Source organism: Vulpes lagopus, chromosome 5 (genome assembly GCF_018345385.1).
Source record: "Vulpes lagopus strain Blue_001 chromosome 5, ASM1834538v1, whole genome shotgun sequence".
NCBI classification, from domain to species: domain Eukaryota; kingdom Metazoa; phylum Chordata; class Mammalia; order Carnivora; family Canidae; genus Vulpes; species Vulpes lagopus.
This window is the reverse complement of record NC_054828.1, coordinates 131,779,387-131,797,048: the sequence shown is the minus strand read 5'-3', so window position 1 is coordinate 131,797,048 and position 17,662 is coordinate 131,779,387. Positions and strand designations below refer to the sequence as shown.

At 47.3% G+C, this 17,662-nt stretch overlaps 1 protein-coding gene across 2 annotated transcripts in view; it reads left to right on the top strand.

The window, feature by feature from the left end:
- The window catches only part of TRAPPC12 (trafficking protein particle complex subunit 12), an 82,171-nt gene that overhangs the window by 15,261 nt on the left and 49,248 nt on the right, over positions 1 to 17,662 (top strand). For both annotated transcript variants that reach the window (XM_041755719.1, XM_041755720.1), the window contains exons 3-5: positions 4,621 to 4,737; positions 16,700 to 16,813; positions 17,434 to 17,572. In XM_041755719.1, coding sequence (XP_041611653.1) covers positions 4,621 to 4,737; positions 16,700 to 16,813; positions 17,434 to 17,572 — 370 coding nt within the window. The remainder of the gene's footprint in view (positions 1 to 4,620; positions 4,738 to 16,699; positions 16,814 to 17,433; positions 17,573 to 17,662) is intronic.

Sequence of the window (17,662 nt, the reverse complement as noted above, 5' to 3'; positions counted from 1 at the left end):
ATGTGGACACCCCTTTCCTGGGCCATTGCAGGTCCTGTGTCTGGAACCTCCAGGAAGCCAAAGGCCCACCTGTCCTGCAGGGCTACCAGCTACAGATTTTCTCAGTTTTAATTAGTCTGCAAAAAGCATTTATTTCATCTTCACTTTTAAAGGTTATTTTTTCTGGATATGCAATATGTTTACAGTGTAAAATTCAAGGTTTGGGTTTTTTTCCATTCATCGTGTTAAAAATGCCCTTCCATCATCTTTTGGATGTGAAGTTTATAAAAATCTTTATTTTTGCTTTTCTGTGCCCAATGTACGTGTTTTCCGCTGGTTTCTTTTAAGATTCCCAACTCTGCCTCCTCACCTCAGCAAGCTTGCCACGCTCTGCTTGGGACTCTTCACACTGTGCTCCAAATGTGCCTTTGAGTTCAAGAGTTCAAGTCCTCTGTCCCCTTATCGCAGACCCCAGCCCTCTTCTGTGTCTGAACACAATCGCTTCATCCCTTTTCTCACACTAGGACAGTCCAGTCTCAGTTACTCTATAACAGACAGAAGCAGAAGTCACCGCCGCTACTTTTGTTCACCACCCTTGCAAAGGGTTCCTGAGCTCCTTTTGCTGAACCATGGGAGTGAGCCAGGGAAGTCGGGGGGAGGCCAGCCCAGGCCGTTTTGTGGCGGCCTCACACTGTTTTTTCCCTGTTGAAGCATTCTCTCAAATTCTGATTTGTTTGGGCCTCACAAGAAAAGAGGGTTAGATTTGGTTTTGTTTTTACAGCTTTATGGAAATATAGTTCACATGCCATACAGTTCACACATTCAACCTACAATTCACTGGTTTTTAGCATTTTGGCAGAATTATGTAACCATCACCATAGTCAAATCTTAGAATGTTTTTATCTCCCCAAAAGAAGCCCCAACCCCTTCAGACTCGCTTCCCATCTCCCCCTCCCACAGCTCCAGGCAAGCACTAATCTTGTGTCTGTGGAGTCTCCTGTTCTAGGCATTAACTGCAAATGCAGTCATACGACGTGTGGTCTCGCATGTCTGGCCTCTGTTACTTAGGATAACGTTCTCAGGAGTCATCCATTTCGTAGCATGCATCAGTACATCATTACTTGTTATTGTCAAATAATACTCCCCTTTATGACTATTTCACATTTTACTTACCATTTATCCCTTGATGGACATTTGATTTATTTCTACTTTTTGGCTGTTGTGAATGATGCTGCTTATGAATATTCATGAACAAGTTTTTGAGTGGTCAAGTTTCCACTTCTCTTGGGTACATACCTCGGAGTGGAACTCCTGGGTTACATAGCAACTCTGGGGGTCACTTTTTTACAAAGATTAATTTATTTAAGAGAGAGAGCATGTGTGCACATGCGCAGGAGCAGGGGAGGGGCTGAGGGAGAGAATCTCAGGCAGACTCCCCGATGAGCGCAGAGCCTGATGCAAGGCTCCATCCCAGGACCCTGAGATCATGACCTGAGCCAAAACCAAGAGTCGGACCCTTAACCGACTGAATCACCCAGGTGCCCCTGGGGTTCACATTTTGAGGACTGTCCAGACTATCTTCCAAATGGTACCATTTTACATTCCAACAGACGGGGGTTTTGCTTTGTTTTTGTTTATTTGATGTGTTTGTTCGGGTGGTTTTGCTTACGCTGGGAGAGAGCAAACGCTGGAGCTTCTCCGTAGGAGCCGTGGCAGAGAGCAGAAAGTGCCTGTGTGCTGGGTCAGGCGCAGGGGCCACCGTCTCTTCAGCACCACTGCCCCGCGACCATTGTGTCTTCCGGTTTCCCAGACAGTAAAGCCTATATGCTGTGAATCAGCTGCTCTGGTTTCCGTTTTGTCTTTGTCCATTAAAATCAAGAAGGGACTGCGGAACTGTCCCCACACTGCAGGGGGGTGGCAGCCCACAGCCATCTGTGAGCTGAGATCAGCCACTTGCTCTTGCATAAACACGTCTGACGGATGAGAGGCAGACATCCTCCCCATTGCCTGCCCGAGTCCTGGCTCATTCCCCTGCCATCTCCCCACATTTCCTGCTCTGGCTTTGGATGCGCTGGTCCCTCACCTAAGAGTGTGCTTATTTGAAGGGCCCAAGGGTTCCAGGTGGGTGCCATCCCAGGTGCAGCAGCATTCCTCTCAGAAAAATGCTGTCATGGGGGGGAAGTTTGATCTCCTCTCTCCAGTGGCCATCAGAGGATGGGCAGGTAGGTGCCATGGCCCCTGTGCCATAATCACCTCCAGCTTAGTGACACATTTTATCACATCCCTGGGCTTTCATAGGTGAGATGTTTCTTAGTCATGCACACGCTCATGTATCAGGAACTTCCATGCTAACGAAATTGTTAACCAACAGAGAATTTTAAGGGCAAAAGATTTTTGCAGAGTCGTCTAATTAACAGAATGTTGCAAGGATGGAGAAGTTAAATTGGTCCTCCCTCTGCTGCATAGAGATGTGATTTTGCCCTTTCCCGGTTTGCAGCTCCTCCCACTCAGATAAAGCCCTTTGTCTGGTAGGAGTTGCATTCCTGCAAAGCTTTATGGAGCCATATGGCTGAGCTCTTTTTATTCTGCCCTTTAATTGTCCCCCCTAGACCAGTTAGCCCTTCTGTGGCTCCAGCATTTGAAGCACTTCACCTCACTCTGAAAGCAAAAACATCATAAAGCTGTTGTTTCTCAGTTTTCGCTGCCCTGTAAGTGAGAGGTGTGGCTCAGCCTCTTAGCCAGAACCAGACTGGTGACCTGGAACCCTCCCCTGCCAAGGCCACTGCTCCCCCTTTATCAGTGGAAGGGAAGCCGCAGCCCCCCACAGTACCTTTCAGCCTCTCCTGCATGCACCGTCCACCTGGTGGTGCTTTTTAAGTGTCCCCACTCTGGACGATAACAAAAGATTAGCCTTGTATATGTGTATGCCAAGGGTAGGAAACAATAGGAAGGGACCTGGGGCGCTTGTGAAATGTGCAGGGAACACACCCACACTTATTTTCTGTCCTCTCTGGCTGTGTATGTGCTCAGTGGCCCCTGCAGGATTAGCACTCACTGGCCTGCAGCTGAAAGCAGACCCTTTGCTCCCGGGGATGGAGAGGTTTCTCATTCACCAGCACCGCCCCCACCTCCCCAGGTTGGATTTCTCCCTGGCCATTGCAGCCATCGGTAATCCAGCCTCTCCTGGCACCTTGCCCTCTGCCCTCACCCTTCCATCATCCCTTTATGTTCTGTTCCATTTTTTGTTTTTAATCTAGGTATAATTAACACATCATATACCAATTTCAAGTGTGTAGTTGTATACATTGCAAAATAGTCACCACATAGTTAACATCCCTCACATTACATAGTTACAGAATTACTTTTCTCGAGACAATAACTTTTAGGATATACTCTTTTAGCAAGTTCCAGATATGCACCTCAGTATTATTATGGTTGCACTGCTGTACATTAATCCCCAGGGCTGATTTACTTGATAAGTGAAAGGTTGCACCTTTTGACCACCTTTCCCGTTTGGGCCACCACCACTCCCCACCCCTGCCTCTGGCTGCCACCAGTGTATTCTCTGCGTCTGTGAGCTTGTTTGGCTTTTTGGATTTTGCTTTTTTAAGATTCCATCTAGAAGTGAGATCCTACAGGATTTGTCTTTGTCTGGCTTACTTCATTTAGCATAATGCCCTCAGGATCCATCCACATTGAAACCAATGACCAGATTTCATTCTTTTCTTCTTCTTCTTCTTCTTCTTCTTCTTTATTTATTTATTCCTTCCTTCCTTCCTTCCTTCCTTCCTTCCTTCCTTCCTTCCTTCCTTCCTTCTTTTCTCATGGCTGAATAATATAGCACTGTGTGTGTAGGCTAGCCCTCCTTTATCCGTTCACCCGTGCACGGACACTTAGCCGGTCTCCACGTCCTGACTGTGAACACGGGGGTGCAGACATCTTTTCAAGTAAATGTTGTTATTCCCTTGAGTTAAGTTCTCAGAGGTAGAAGTGCAAGATCGTAGGGTGGCTCTGTGCTGACCCTCTGCGAACCTTCGTCCAGTCCCACCACGGCTGCCCCATCCTTGTTCCTGGCAGCCATGCGGGGGCCTCCTCATCCACAGCCTCTCCAGCGGCCTTCCCTCCTGCACTGTGGGGCCCGCCCTGCTGTCCCTATGGCCCCGACTGCAGACTGCAGGGCATCTAACCCCGGGGAGTCAAACTGTGGGGCAGGAGGCCCGTGTGTACCCACAGCCTGGCCGAGGACCTGCAGGGGTGGACAGTGCTTCTCTCCCCACCGCAGCCCCCCCCCCCCACCATGGGCAGGAGTAGCACACTGGTGGCCTCACGGCCAGGGGCCACCCAGAGTTCCCCACCCCATCCCATCCCCTCCCCAGCTTGCTGTGTCTCTCATATGAGCCTGGTCCAGGTGGTGGTAATCCACCCCTTCTCTGAAAGAAGAAAGAGCAATTCTAAAGTACACATTTTATTAAAGGTTGTGATGTTTGAGCATCTGGGCAATTGAAGTTTTACTATACTGTAACCACATTTTAACCTCCGTATACCAATGGAGAAAAAAATTTCATTTAGTTACAGGTTCTGGTTAGCTGAGTTTAATTAACATTTTATTGTCTTGACATATTTTTCTTACATTCCTTCAAGGGGGATGCAGTTAAAGACCTGATGCTTCGCTTCCTGGGTGAGAGAGCCGCGGCAAAGAGACAGGTCTTAAATGCCGAGTCCGTAGAGCAGACTTTTGTTGGGTTGAAACAGCTCATCGTAAGTAATGATGTGTTTGATTTCAATATTGTTTTTTTTTTTTATAAGTGCTGCCTTTTTTCATAGTATTTTCCTTACAGTTAATTATTTTGAATGTATTATCTAAAGCCCTTGCATGTAAATAAAATTTTGTTGAATTAGATACCAATGCTGTGCAGCAGAAAAGCATATTAACATACTTTGAATTTAAGATCAATTAGTTTAAAATCCATTATTTTATTTTATTTTTGTTTATGTATTTTTTTAATATTTTATTTATTTATTCATGAGAGACACAGAGAGAGAGGCAGAGACACAGGCAGAGGGAGAAGCAGGCTCCCTGAAGGGAGCTCGATGTGAGACTCAATCCCAAAACTCCGGGATCACATCCTGAGCTGAAGGCAGACATTTAACCACTCAGCCACCCAGATGTCCCAAAAATCCATTATTTTAAATGATCAAGTTGCTTGAAGCAGAATATACTTTGATTAAAGATGCTCCATCAAATGCAATAACTAAAGATAAGTAATTTTTTATGTTGGGTTTTTTTTTTTTTTTTGAATACTCTGTTTTCTCCACTTGGTATAAAAGGTTTATTATTGAGTGGGTGGGTACACCAAAAAATGCATACAGAAGTCTTTGTTCTGCATTTCTACATTCAAGAGTAAATGTGACTATCCAGGTAGAGATGCAGTCTCAAATACTGATAGGAAAATATTAAAAGGCATAAAATATTAATAGGAAACTCTCTGAACTGCAGGCATGTTAACACGATGGGTAGATGTTTCTGGTGGTCTTTGAACCCCCAGAAACTGTACACCCCCACAATTGCCTTTTCCTTGGTACCTTTTTTTTTTTTTAAAGATTTTATTTATTTATTCATGAGAAACACAGAGAGGAGAGAGAGAGAGAGAGAGGCAGAGACACAGGCAGAGGGAGAAGCAGGCTCCATACAGGGAGCCTGACACAGGACTCGATCCCAGGTCCCCAGGATCACACCCTGGGCCAAAGTCAGCGCTAAACCCCTGAGCCACCCAGGCTACCCCTTCTCGGTACCTTTTATCCTGTTTACGGAAGTTTGCGTCCTCAGAAAAGTAACTAAGAATCACTTGTTTAGGTGGTTAGCAGATATTTTACACATAAAGCAACTAATGTTTAGGGGTGCCTGGGCGCCTCAGCCAGTTGAGCGTCCAACTCTTGATTTTGGCTGAGGTCATGATCCCAAGGTCCTGAGATTGAACCCCATATCAGAATCCCTACTCAGCAGAGAGTCTGCTTCTCCTTCTCCCTCTGCTGCACCCCATGCTTTCTCTCTTTATAAAATAAATAAGATTTTTTTTAAAGCAATTAAAGGTTAATTTTTTTAGTAAATGTGAATCAAATGTTTCATTGGGTTTCTTTTACTGAAGTGATCCTGGAATTATTGCTATAACTAAGGAGCTTTGGGAAGGAAAGAGATAGAGATAGCCTGGCTGTTTGTTTGTTTTTATTTTTTATTGGAGTTCAATTTGCCAACATATAGCATAACACCCAGTGCTCATCCCATCAAGTGCCCCCGTCAGTGCCCGTTTGTTTTTAAAACTTTATTTTTTAAGTCATGTCCACACCAGTGTGGGTCTCGAACTCACAACCTGAGATCAAGAGTTGCATGTGCTGCTTATTGAGCCAGCCAGGCGCCTAGAGATAGTCTATTTCTTTTCTTTTTTGTTTTTAAGAATTTTTATTTATTTATTCATAGAGACAGAGAGAGGCAGAGACACAGGCAGAGGGAGAAGCAGGCTCCACGCAAGGGGCCCGATATGGGACTCGATCCCGGGTCTCCAGGATCATACCCTGGGCCGCAGGCGGCGCCAAACCGCTGCACCACCAGGTCTGCCCGAGATAGTCTATTTCTAAAAGGGACAGGAAACAACTAGTTTTTAAATATTTGTATACTTAATCATTTGTTAATGAAGGGATAGGTCTTAACAGGTGCACGTTTCCGTGGCTACACAGCATGGAAACTCATCACATGATAGACTCTTGCACTGTCGGGAGGGTAATTGTCATTGCCTTGAAGCAGCTGCTGTGATCCGTCATCATTAGGCTAGGCTGCGTGAGGGGGGTGGGGGTCACTTTGTAGTGACCAGTTGATTTTTATTTTTTTAATTTTTATTTTTCTGAAGTAAATTCTACTCCATACATGGGACTCGATCTCAGGACTCTAGCATCAAGGGTCTCACGCTCTCCCAGCTGAGCCAGCCAGGCACCCCTATAATGACCAGTTAAAAAGTACACACAGAGCCACATACATTCATGGTAACTGAATTGTTCCCACAGGCAATCCTTTTCCCTCCTTTAATTGTTCATAGTGTTAATAAATATAGAAAGGGGTTTGGGGCTTTTTTTCATATATTGAAAATACATATCACCAGGAGAGATTTTATTAGAGCCCAACATGGAGACCTATTTAAGGTGGAAAATGTATTTATAAAAAAAGTTGTAAATACATGCCCTGGTGTTTTAATTATGTCCTAAAATAATTCCTGTCCTCTTTAAGATTAGGAAAGAGTCTTGAAATGTATTTTCCCAAATAATGTCAGAGCATTCTAAGATTGTAATTTACAGGGAAATGAATGTCATAGCCTGTAGAGGAGGATGTTTTAATCACTTTAATGGTATCATATATAGAGTTAATGATTCCTTTTGAGTTGTAGATGGGGAAAAGTTATGTACATAGCATTAGTTACTTGAGTGACTTTTATTGGACTGTTTTTCTCATCTTTTGGAAGTCATCGTATGCCTGTGTTCATTTTTTCAAATAGAGTTATATCTTATTTCCTAATATAAGAAAAGTCATGTTTAAGTTTAGATCTTTTTCTCATACCAAAATAACTTTATTATCAGAGTTCTACATGTCATCTACAGTAATTATGAGATTTTCATAAGACTTTTCTCTAGCATTTAAAGTTTTATAGGGTATGCTTTAAATTGTAATTATAAAAATAATTTCTTCACCAAACACTTTTGACATCTAATATCAAAACGGAGGAGGATAAGCAGGAAGAGGACTAGGAAGTGGAAAAGAATGGAATAAAGCAGCAAAAAGCACTCTGAGAAAACACATAATTACAATTTCACATGGGCAGCATGTCGTCAAAAGCTCTAGGTCCCAGGTTGCTGAGGTGACACCCCACTGTTTTGAAGGACAGAGTAGCAGCCTTTAGAACTCAGCACTGTGTTGGGTCATCCTGGCCTGTCTTTTAAAGAGTCTCCTTCATCCACTCCCTCAGACCTCCTACCGGGCTCACCAGTCAGGCTGCCCAGAGCTGTGCAGGATTCCAGAAAGAGGAGCGAGTACAGGCCAGCCCTGGTCTCCTCTGGCCTTTATCTGTTAACAGAGGCGTCCTGGGCCTGCTAGGTCCTTGTCACCCCTGGGGCAAGTCCAAAGAATGAAAAAGAACATCAGAAAACTGGAGGCCATGCCCTTTGGAGGCTGGAGAAATAAACTGCGGGCATGCGTGCACACACACACACACACACACACGCCTGCTTGACATGCACGAATAGGGATGTGTCCCCAGGCCTTTCGACATGGATGCTCGGGTGAGGACAGACACTGGGAAAGGGTGACAGTAGAATGGGAACCACGTATCTGCCATGGCAGCTGGGTGGGAGCCAAAGGCGGGTCAGGGAAATGACAAGGGCTCTGCACTCCTGACACAGAGGTACCAGTGGGACAGGACAGAGCCCGAAACACACACTTACGTGGAAAGAACAATGTTACAGGTTACTCGGGAAAGGAGGAACTAATAAGTGATGGTACAGAATTAATGGGATATTCAAATGGGAAAAGTTAAAAAGATCTCTGTCTTTTAGCACACACAAAAATAGATTCCAAACAAATTAAGACAAGTATTTTTAAATTCCAGAAATAGAGTAGACTCTTAATGACTCGTGGTAGAAAAACATTTCTTAAATGTTTCAGGGAGAAATGAATGAATTTGACTACTTTAAAACTTAAAACTCATATGCAACAAAAACACTGTAAACACTATTAAAAAGTGAGCCACAAGGGGGCCTGGGTGGCAAATTTAAGCATCTGCCTTTGGCTCAGGTCATGATCTCAGGATCCTGGCATGGAGCTCTGCATTGGGCTCCTTGCTCAACGGGGAGTCTGCATCTCCCTCTCCCTCTACTTAGGCTCACTCGAGCACGCGTGCTCTCTCTCTCTCTCTCTCTCTCTCTCTGAAATAAATAAAATCTTTAAAAAACAAAAAAAGTGAGTTAAAGAATAAGAGGTTTGAAATACGCATTAACGCCTTCCAAAAATGAGTAACAAAAACAACCAAGTAGAAAAATGGGCACATGTTATGAAGAGGCCTTTCAGGAAACCAGATACCTGCAGACGTGGAAACAGCGCTCATCCTCGGTGGGAATCACAGAAATGTGCAGTACGTTTTAGCCACATGAGCATGGCCTGGGTGAAGCAGTGTGCCTCCTGGTGGGAGAGGCAGCTGGAACACCTGCTCTGCGCCACCCTCCACCCAGCATTTCCACCTGCAATCCCATGCTTTAGAAAAACTCTTGTACTGGTGCATGAAAGGACAGGTTCAAGGATGTTTGTTGCTGTATTGTTTGCATTAGCCAAAAATTTTATTGGAAAACCTTAGTGTTGAGCAAGAAAAAAAAAAAGTTATGTTACATAGTCAGTTAAATCCTTTGGAACAGTTGAAATACATGCAGGAGAACCTCATCCAGCAGTGTGAGTAAATGTCCAGAACAGTGTTGAGCAATCAAAGCAACACGCAAGGGCTGCTGTAACGTGCCAGCTTGTGTCAGTGCTTGAAAATGAGCCGATAATCCCTAAGCCACAGCTCTGCAAGCCAGGGGAGCCCGGAAAACCTAGTTATTTTTGGTAGCAAAATCTGACCTAACCAGGCTCATTTGGTGCCTACCTCCTACCCCCCACCCTGCACCCTGCTCTCCAGGGAAGAGTAAGCATGGGGCGCTCCCTCCAGGCGGGGCAGCCCCCTGTGGCCTCAGCTCCCCTGCAGGCCCGTCTCCTCCTGCCTGGGCGTCCCTCCATCCCTTCGTGGACCTCCTGGCCTTGCCCACACCTGTGCAGGTAGCCCCTCTCCAAACTCTTTGGGAAGCTCTGGGAGCCGTCAGGGGCGTCCCATTGCTGCCAGGTTCCTGGTGGACAAGAGTCGTGCTCTTCATTGGTCCCGCAGCGTCAACAAAAATATCCCAGCCTGGAAATCTTTTTGGTTGTATTTGTTTTTAAGTTTGTTTGTTTGTTTGTTTGTTTGTTTGTTTGTTTGTGAGAGACACAGAAAAGGAGTGAGCATGAGCAGGGGGGAGGGGCGGGGAGAGGGAGAAGCAGACTCCCCACTGAGCAGGGAGCCGGACAGGGGGCTGGCTCCCAGGATCCCAAGATCATGACCTGAGCCAAAGGCAGGCACTGCACAGACTCAGCCACCCAGGCGCCCCTGAAATCTTTTTGAATTACCGAAGGAAATTTGAATCATACACTAAGAACTACTTTTGTATCCTTTTATCAGGAAATAATTACCTGGAGAAACGTAAATTGTAAATGGTAAACTTGTCTGACAACTTGTTTGTGTTCTGTTTAAATTGTGATGTGAGGAAAATCTCTGCTAGCATGTGTGACCCCCAAACAGGAGATAATCCAAATCCAGCCTAGTTTCTAAAGGAGCCTCGCGGTGTCACCCATAGCTGGTCCTGGCTCACAGAGAGCCTGAGGAGCTGGATATGCTCTGAGCCCATCCAGCCCCTTCCTCTCTCCTAGGCTCCTTGTTCTCAAGGAGCCACCAGGAAGGGCAGGGAGACACCCCAACCCCACCACCTGCTGTGCCTAATTGTCTTGAGAAATTAGGTCATCCTGACTCCTGGAATATTGGCTGTCAGGTTAGTGTCAGTTTGTTGAGGTGTTGCTGCATGTCCTTTATAGACCATCAGCACCCATCAGCAGGTGACCTAGCCCAGTACAGAGCAGCAGCTATCCCCGTGCGTCTTCTGTACTCACTCACCTGTGCGAGAATCGTATGGGGAGAAATTGTAATAGGAACATTAGTATTTCTGCTCCCTCTTTGCATTTAGAAAGAAGCCACTTTTTAAAGACTTCCATTTACTGAGAAATGAATGATTAAGACGATAGCTTTTGGCTTCATTTTTAGTAATTGTGATCTGGTTTGAGATATAGAAAACATGTCTTAGTATATGAAATCATAGCAAGAGTTGAGGCTTTTTATATGATACATTTTATTATTTTTAATCATTTATGGAGCACTTCATATTCACAGAGTACTTGCAAACAATTTTATTACACATTTAAATGTTTTATTAGCGTGGGTATCTGTACATAGTGTTCATAAAATAAGATAGAGTCTTTACTGTGTAATAAATGTTTGTTTCAAAAATGTATAAATACTCATGATCAGATTTTCTCATTTGTATATTTTTGCACCCACACAGATTCTGTGTGTCTCTGAGGTTCTGTCAGATAGATCACATCGGAGCTCACGGGGGATGGTGGAGTGTCAGGCAGCTCCTATCTATGACAGCTAAAGCCTCCCCCCACCCCCAGGACAGAGTCTCTTTCCTCGTGCTCTCACAGCCATACTTCATGACTTATACCTCCATACTTGGTTTTTTTAAAGTTTTATTTCGACAAGCATTGATTTGGTTCCTGCATGAAGCATGGTTCAAGGTCATAGGTGGTGTGCAGGTGCCCCCTCTGCGGGACGGAGGCAGATGTGCACACCATCCGTGTCTAGATGGCCACCACATGCTGGCCTTGTCTGTAAGTGTGTTGTCCCCAGGTGGCCTGTCGTCTGATTCACAAACCTCTGGTCCCTCCTTTTACAAACAGCATGTTCTTAATTCAGAAAAATGGAGAAGAAATTGTATAACCACTGTCAGTTAACATTTTGAGTGTGTGTGTGTATATAGTATGTCCACATGTGAATATGAAAGCTTGCATATGTGTTTGTATATATACTAGACAAAACCTCATTCATAATTTTCTATCTTTTTAATATCATGTCTTAAGCCTTATCCAATATTAAAAGGTCTTTGCGAATATTTTTTTTGCATAATCTGACGCTGTTATAGATAACCTTGGAACAAACCGGCTTGTACAGAAATCTTTTCTTCGTATGTGATTATCTCTTTAGTATAAATGCTTAGAGGACAACTAGCAGGTCAGTGTATGGGCAGTTTTGAGGCTGTTTATAATACTATTTTTCAGAAAGATTATACCTGTGTACATTTACCAGCAGTGTGCAAACACCCTTGCTTTAGTGTCCCCTTGTCTGCCTGAACTTAGATCTTTAAGAATTTTTTTTTCTCATTTCTTAGGCTGACAGGGGCATGTACTGCCTTTTTTTTTTCTGCTAGTAAAAATAAAAAGTTATAATTTACATCTCTTTAATTATTAGCATAGGGGTTTTTTTACTACTTTTTTGTAGTTCTGTGAATTTACTATTTCACCATCTTTTGAGGGAATGTAGATGTAGGTACAATACTGAAGAAACACAAAAGTATGCCCTCGCCAAGACCCTTGCACCCGGAGCTCAGCTAGAGGAGATGGGACATGACCACAGTTAACGTGAACATGGACCAGCAGGCTGTCCTTGCTGCGTTTGCAGAATGGACGAGGCAGACTGTCCCCCAGAGAATGCTTCTTAACCTTTTCTCATCGTCAATCCCGAGGAGCATTTTCTCCCTTGTTTCCTGATTGCTCACCTGCACACTCAGCCCCCAATGAAATAGAATACTCAGGAGTAAGATCTTGTTGGGTAGGGTTAATACTTGGAGGGCCAAGGATGCCTGGGTGGCTCAGCCGTGAGCCCCTGCCTTTGGCTCAGGGTGTGACCCCGGGGTCCTGGGATCGAGTCCTGCATCGGGCTTCCCACAGGGAGCCTGCTTCTCCCTCTGCCTGTGTCTCTGCCTCTCTCTCTGTGTCTCGGATGAATAAATAAATAAAATCTTATTTAAAATAAATAAATATTTGGAAGGCCAATAATCATTGTTATCCAAGAAGCAAATTTCATCCCCCTTGGGGGCTGTGGCCACCCCAAGAATGAGTATGCTGGAGAATTAGGAATAGGAGGGCTCACTGTGGGCAAGAGAGGCGTCCCGAAGCTTGGGTCTGAACCAGGTCGGAGGTGGTCGTCTTTGCAGCCGTTCCTAGCTGGAGCTCAGAGGATGAGCAGGTGTGACAGGGGTGAGCACAGACCGCTGACCGGAGAAGAGGTCATGAGGAGCCAGAGCAGGTCCAGCTTCCTCACAGACACACTGTGCCCTTGTTGCCACCTCCAGGGTGGCCAGCTGATGTCACAAGGGGGGCTGAGGCCCGGTTAAAGTCACCTACCTGAGGTCACCTAGGTGGTAGGAGCTAAAGGGTGTCTACCTGCTTATCTTCTTACCCAGCCTTACCTCACCTGGTGATGCCGGGTCCCTGCAGACGAACTGGTTGGCCACTGAGCCTGCTGGAGAAGTCCCACGTCCAGGCCTAGTGCAGGCGGTGACACCTAACACGGTCGTCTGCTACCAGGGGACCTTGAGCGTCGTGGGCCACCCGGCCCTCCAGGCGTCTCTGCTGGCTGCCAGTACCGTTTTAAGCTGTCTCTGCTGCTTTCAAGCCCCCCCACTGGAGCTAGATGAGTGGCCCCTCGCCCCAGCTTAGAGCGGAACCTTCCCTGACTTCCGGGACCTCGTGCTGTCAATGATCCGTTCTTTCCAGTATGCCGTCAGCCTTTCCCCAACGAGAGCCTTTTCTTGCGTTCTCCCACACTGGAGCGTTGGTTTAAGCAGGCACACAACAAGCACCTGTTCTCTCCCCCTCCTCCACCACCCCCCTTAGCTCGGCGACTCAGACGTCCCAGGGTCACCTGGCTCATTGGTCCCTTCCTCGTCTTCCACCTGTTTCATTCGGACTTCCCATCCCGTCTCCCCAACGGACCAGCTCCCAGCAAGGCCACCAAGGATCTGCTGTCCCCTCCCATCCCACCCACACACTCCCTCGGGCGCACCTCTTCACATGTCACACCCACACAGTAGCTGCTTGTTTTTCTTTTCCTCTTGAACAGCTCAAAGGCCCCTCAACATTGTTGGCATCCAATCTCAGATTCTGAGCTCTGACCCTTTCCAGCCTTCCCTGTCTCTGGGACTGGCCCCCCCGCCACCGCCATCTGGCTGCATGTCAGGCTCTCGGATCCATCCTGCCACTGTGCTCTCCATGGTCCCCACATCACATCGTCACATCGTCACCCGATCTTATTCCCCTGCTGTGCCTGCCCCCCACGCTGGTACAGGTGACCTGTAGCCGTGCTTTTCAGGCTTGCCTGGAAGGGACTGGTGTTTAACTGTTCAGTCTTCAGACTGAAACTTCTGTAAAATTCAATCTAAATTAATGATGTGAAAGACATGTACCAAGTACCAGCCCAGCTTTTGTTATTACATCAGATATCCTGTCAAGCTGCTGTAGAAGTTTCTGCTTCTTGGCCTTTCTCGTTGAGGACCAGTCATAAGCCACTGAGGTGACGTCCACAGTCTCCCTGGATGTGGCACTGGCCAGGTGGGGGATGGCACATGGGAGTGTCTCAGGCCCTAGGGCCACCCCGTCTTCAGGCAGCTACTTAGCTCTGCTGTGACCGCCCACCTCCATCATGGGAGCATAGAACCAGCCTCAGACCGGGAAGGAAGCTCAGCCCCAAAACTGTGTCTGTGTGCAGACACGTGCTGGGCGGATCCAGCCTGCGGGCCACACGCACACTGTCAGCTCCAGGCCTGGACGACGGCTCTCCTGACACATGCTTCATCCTCATGGGGGACTGATGTTTCTAGAATATGAGCAGGACACGTTGCCTTTGCTCTTGGAGCCTCTGCAGGGACAGGACTGCCCTGGTCCTCCCCTGCCCCACCTCCCACCCTCACCCTCACCACATCCCCTGGACCACACTGGCCTTCTCTCTGCTGTCCCCTGTGCCCCCGAGGCCGCCACCCCAGGGGTTTTGCCCCCTGGAGCTCCTGTTCTGCCGTCCTCACTCGGTCTCTTACCCATCCTCAGCTGAAGTCCCGGCAGTCCGGGAAGACTGCCCCGAGCACTCCGTTCAGATATAATGCCACCAGCAGGAAAGCCCAGCGTGTGACATAGGCGGTTGGGAAAAGAGCAATAATTAATTGCCCCAGCATACAGGATCTGCTTAGATATGTACATAGAGGGGCGCCTGGGTGGCCCAGTCAGTGCAGTGTCTGCCTTCGGCTCAGGTCATGATCCCAGGGTCCTGGGATGGGGCCCCAGGTCAGGCTTCCTGCTCAGCGGGACGTCTGCTGCTCCACCTGCTTGTGCTCTCATGCTCACTTTCTCTGTCTTTGTCAAATAAAAAAAAAAAAAATTAAAGATATATACATAAATTTGGTTCCAACTTGGCCGAATAACTTTTACTCTCACCTTTTCACATTCACAATTCAAGAATGTCCGTAGCTCCACTTAGGATCATTGTCTAGAAGTCAGAGCACCTGCCTTGGCCCGCGCCCCAGGGAGTTCCCTCACGGGGCCTGCAGGGCTGCTGTCAGGAGAAGCCAGGGATCGGTCACCACCCAGGGGCCCTCAGCAGCAGCGCCTGTCCTCTCTGGGTCCTTACTTAGGGTCCTCAAGGCAGCGCAGGGTGCCAGCAGGAGCAGCATGTGCCTGAGTTGGTACCTAAGAGAGGGGGGCGGTGCGCTCCAGGGTCTGGGTGAAGCAGGACCATGCCATTCCCTTGCCCAAAGCCCTTCCGTGGCTCCCCATGCTCTCAGGATGCATCCAGATCTCTCGTGGCCTGAGGCCTGCCTTGCTGACATTCCCGCCCTTATCCTCAGCCTGCCTGCTCCTGGCCGTGTGCCCGCCACCTGGCTGATTGCTGTCCCTCACGCACACTGGCTTACTCAGGCAGCTCCCCCTCGGCCGGGAGGGTCCACCCCCTTCTTGACCTCTCTGTTCCCCCTTCACATCTGGGCTCCAGTAGCTTTCCATTCCCTGAGGTTAAGTCTGGCCACCTGGTGACGCACACTCCCATGGCCTCTTGTTCAAAAAGCACTGTGAGTACACGCAAAATTATTTCACTCATCTTTGAAAAAAAATGTTTCGTATCTGCCTTCCTTGCTAGATCGTGAGATGAGTGCATGCAAGGAGGTGTGTCCCTCCACCACTTTGCCCTCCGAGCCTGACAGGGTCCCCACCATGTGTTGGCCACACCCGTGAACATGTGCGTCTGCAGCGTCCACAGGGAGTTAGTGCCTGGCCTGCCGAGGAGGTGGGTCAGGAGCTTCTCCTCGCCTCTTAGGAGGCTGCAGCATTCTCTCCGACGTTTTCACGTCATTTCCCTGGTGGCGCCCCGTCTGTTGTATCAGGGCAAAAGGGTAAACTCAGCAAGTCCAACTTGATCAGCCAGCCTGTCTGGATAGGCCGTCTTTTTTTTTCATATTGGTAAAGTAGGATTATGCCAAGCATTTGAAACCGCTTATTTTATCGTCACACAGATCTTACAGATACAAATGAATATATCCGGCATATAGCATAGAATTAAATTATGATTTTAAATTCATGGAAATTACAAAATAAAGCTCTGGCTGAAAAAGGAAAGCAGTCTTCGAGATTTAAGAGTTGGCTCATGCCAACAAGAATCGATGGCATGGACACCGGGTGTTAGAGAAGGCTGTTGAGTCTCTGGCCTCTGCCTCTGAAACTAATAATACACTGTATGTTAATTGAATTAGAAAATAAAAATTAGAAAAGTTTTAGAAAAGAATTCTCGTCCCTATGTTCCATCAGTTGCTAAATTCTGATGTTTTAAGGATTTGCTCGTGTCAAACAGCATCTCCTGCACACCGCAGAGGCCGTTGTTGCCAGCAGTGGCAGGAGCTGGGTCCGGTGCGGCAGGTGCCACATGTGGGGGTGGCTGTGCTTGGTGACATGTCCTGCTGTGTCTTACAGAGCTGCAAAAACTGGAGGGCAGCAGTTGACCTGTGCGGGCGCCTTCTCACCGCCCACGGCCAAGGCTACGGCAAGAGCGGGCTGCCCACCAGCCACACGGCAGACTCGTTGCAGGTACAGTTCCCATGGTTTGGTCATCATGTGGGGACGAGGAAGGGACGTGACCTTTCATGCCATTAAGAACAACATGAGGACAAAAAAAATGGATTTTCTTAACCCAAGTGTAATGTCAGCGTGAGCCTATGTCCGTCTGCCTCTCCCACTTCCGGCGCTGCCTCCGCACCCAGACCCCCCTTCCCCCCAGGCCACTCGGAGCTGACTGCCCACCTGCATCTCACTGTCCTCTCTTGGCCTCCTTCCGTGGCCATTCTGTGGCCTTCAGTGCCTGCCCCAGACATGGCTCCAGCCTCAGCCCGCCCTGCCCGCCCTGCTCTCCCTCCCCCTGACCTACATCCAGCTCCCCTTCACCCACACCCCTGCCCCCTGGATCCCATTCTCCTGCTCAACAAGGTTGTCAGGTAAAGCTGAATCAGACAAAATCATTTACATCATTTTTATTAAGCTGAAGAGTATTTTTATAAACGTGCAAGTAGGCAAATGTGCTAAGAAACACAGGATAACCTAGTTTGGATGTACTGGAAGTCAGGCTCTGCTACCAGAGGAGTGGGGAATGGGAATTTCCCAACTAGACATACGTAGGTAATCCATTGTTTCAATTATATTTTGTGTTTTAGCTTTGGTTTGTGAGGCTGGCACTGCTGGTGAAGCTGGGCCTTTTCCAGAATGCCGAGATGGAGTTTGAGCCCTTTGGAAATCTAGACCAGCCAGATCTGTATTACGAGTACTACCCTCACGTATACCCTGGGCGAAGGGGTAAGGCATTGCTTGTCGTATTTATGCCTTTGCATGTATTTTGCTTTGCTTTACTTTGCGTCACACAAAATAAGCATCCTCAGTTTTCCT